At 65.0% G+C, this 720-nt stretch overlaps 1 protein-coding gene across 1 annotated transcript in view; it reads right to left on the bottom strand.

Moving 5' to 3' along the window:
• LOC119594664 (probable G-protein coupled receptor AH9.1) overlaps positions 1–720 on the bottom strand; it is a gene marked incomplete at its 5' end in the record, with an annotated part of 37,725 nt that overhangs the window by 11,788 nt on the left and 25,217 nt on the right. Inside the window, 1 exon segment of the mRNA XM_037943720.1 lies at positions 1–261. Within this exon segment, the coding sequence (XP_037799648.1) occupies positions 1–261 (261 nt within the window).

Below are 720 nucleotides of genomic sequence, written 5' to 3'. Positions count from 1 at the left end.
ACAGCGACAGCCGTGAGCGGGGGAACAGAAGGTCCCACGGAGAGCGGCGGAGGCGACGAGCTCTCCTTGGCGCCCCTCGTGGGAGACGCGTTTACGACGCTGGTGGCCGGGGCGTTGTTGGCCTCGTAGAAGGACTGCGACGGGATGGCGGACACCTCGCAGCTCATGCCCTGGCTCAGGAGGCGGCGGCGGCGAGAGATGCGCTTGAACTCGATGATGATCCACGTGTTGAGCACCGCCAGGAGCACCGCCGGGGCGAATCTGGTGGCGGAAACGGGGGGAGGGTCAGGGATGGGGGTGGTAAAGGGGGAGGGGGAGGAGGGTGGTAAAGGGGGAGGGGGAGGAGGGTGGTAAAGGGGGAGGGGGAGGAGGGTGGTGGTGGGGGGAAATGAAGGAGAGGGTGGTGGTGCGGGAGGGGCGGATGGGAGAGGGGAAGGGCGGGAGGGGAGGGCGAGAGTAGGGGAGTGATGAAGGGGAGGATGGTGAAGGGAAGGGCGTGAGGGGAGGGTGGTGGTGGTGGGGAGTTGTAGTGAGGGTAGAGAGAGGGAGGCAAGGAAGAGAGAAAGGGGACAGGTCAGAAGAGAAGTGTCGTGGGAAAAGGACGGAGGGGAGAGGATGGTGGTGGATGAGAGGGAGAGGGGGAGAGGGTAGGAAGGGGTAATGGAGGGGGGTGGAAAGGGGGGAAGGCAGTATGGGGAAAGGTGATGACATTGGCATGGG

This window comes from Penaeus monodon, chromosome 34, assembly GCF_015228065.2.
Source record: "Penaeus monodon isolate SGIC_2016 chromosome 34, NSTDA_Pmon_1, whole genome shotgun sequence".
Taxonomy (NCBI): domain Eukaryota; kingdom Metazoa; phylum Arthropoda; class Malacostraca; order Decapoda; family Penaeidae; genus Penaeus; species Penaeus monodon.
Note: the sequence above shows the minus strand (reverse complement) of the source record. Positions and strands in the feature narration are given on the sequence as shown.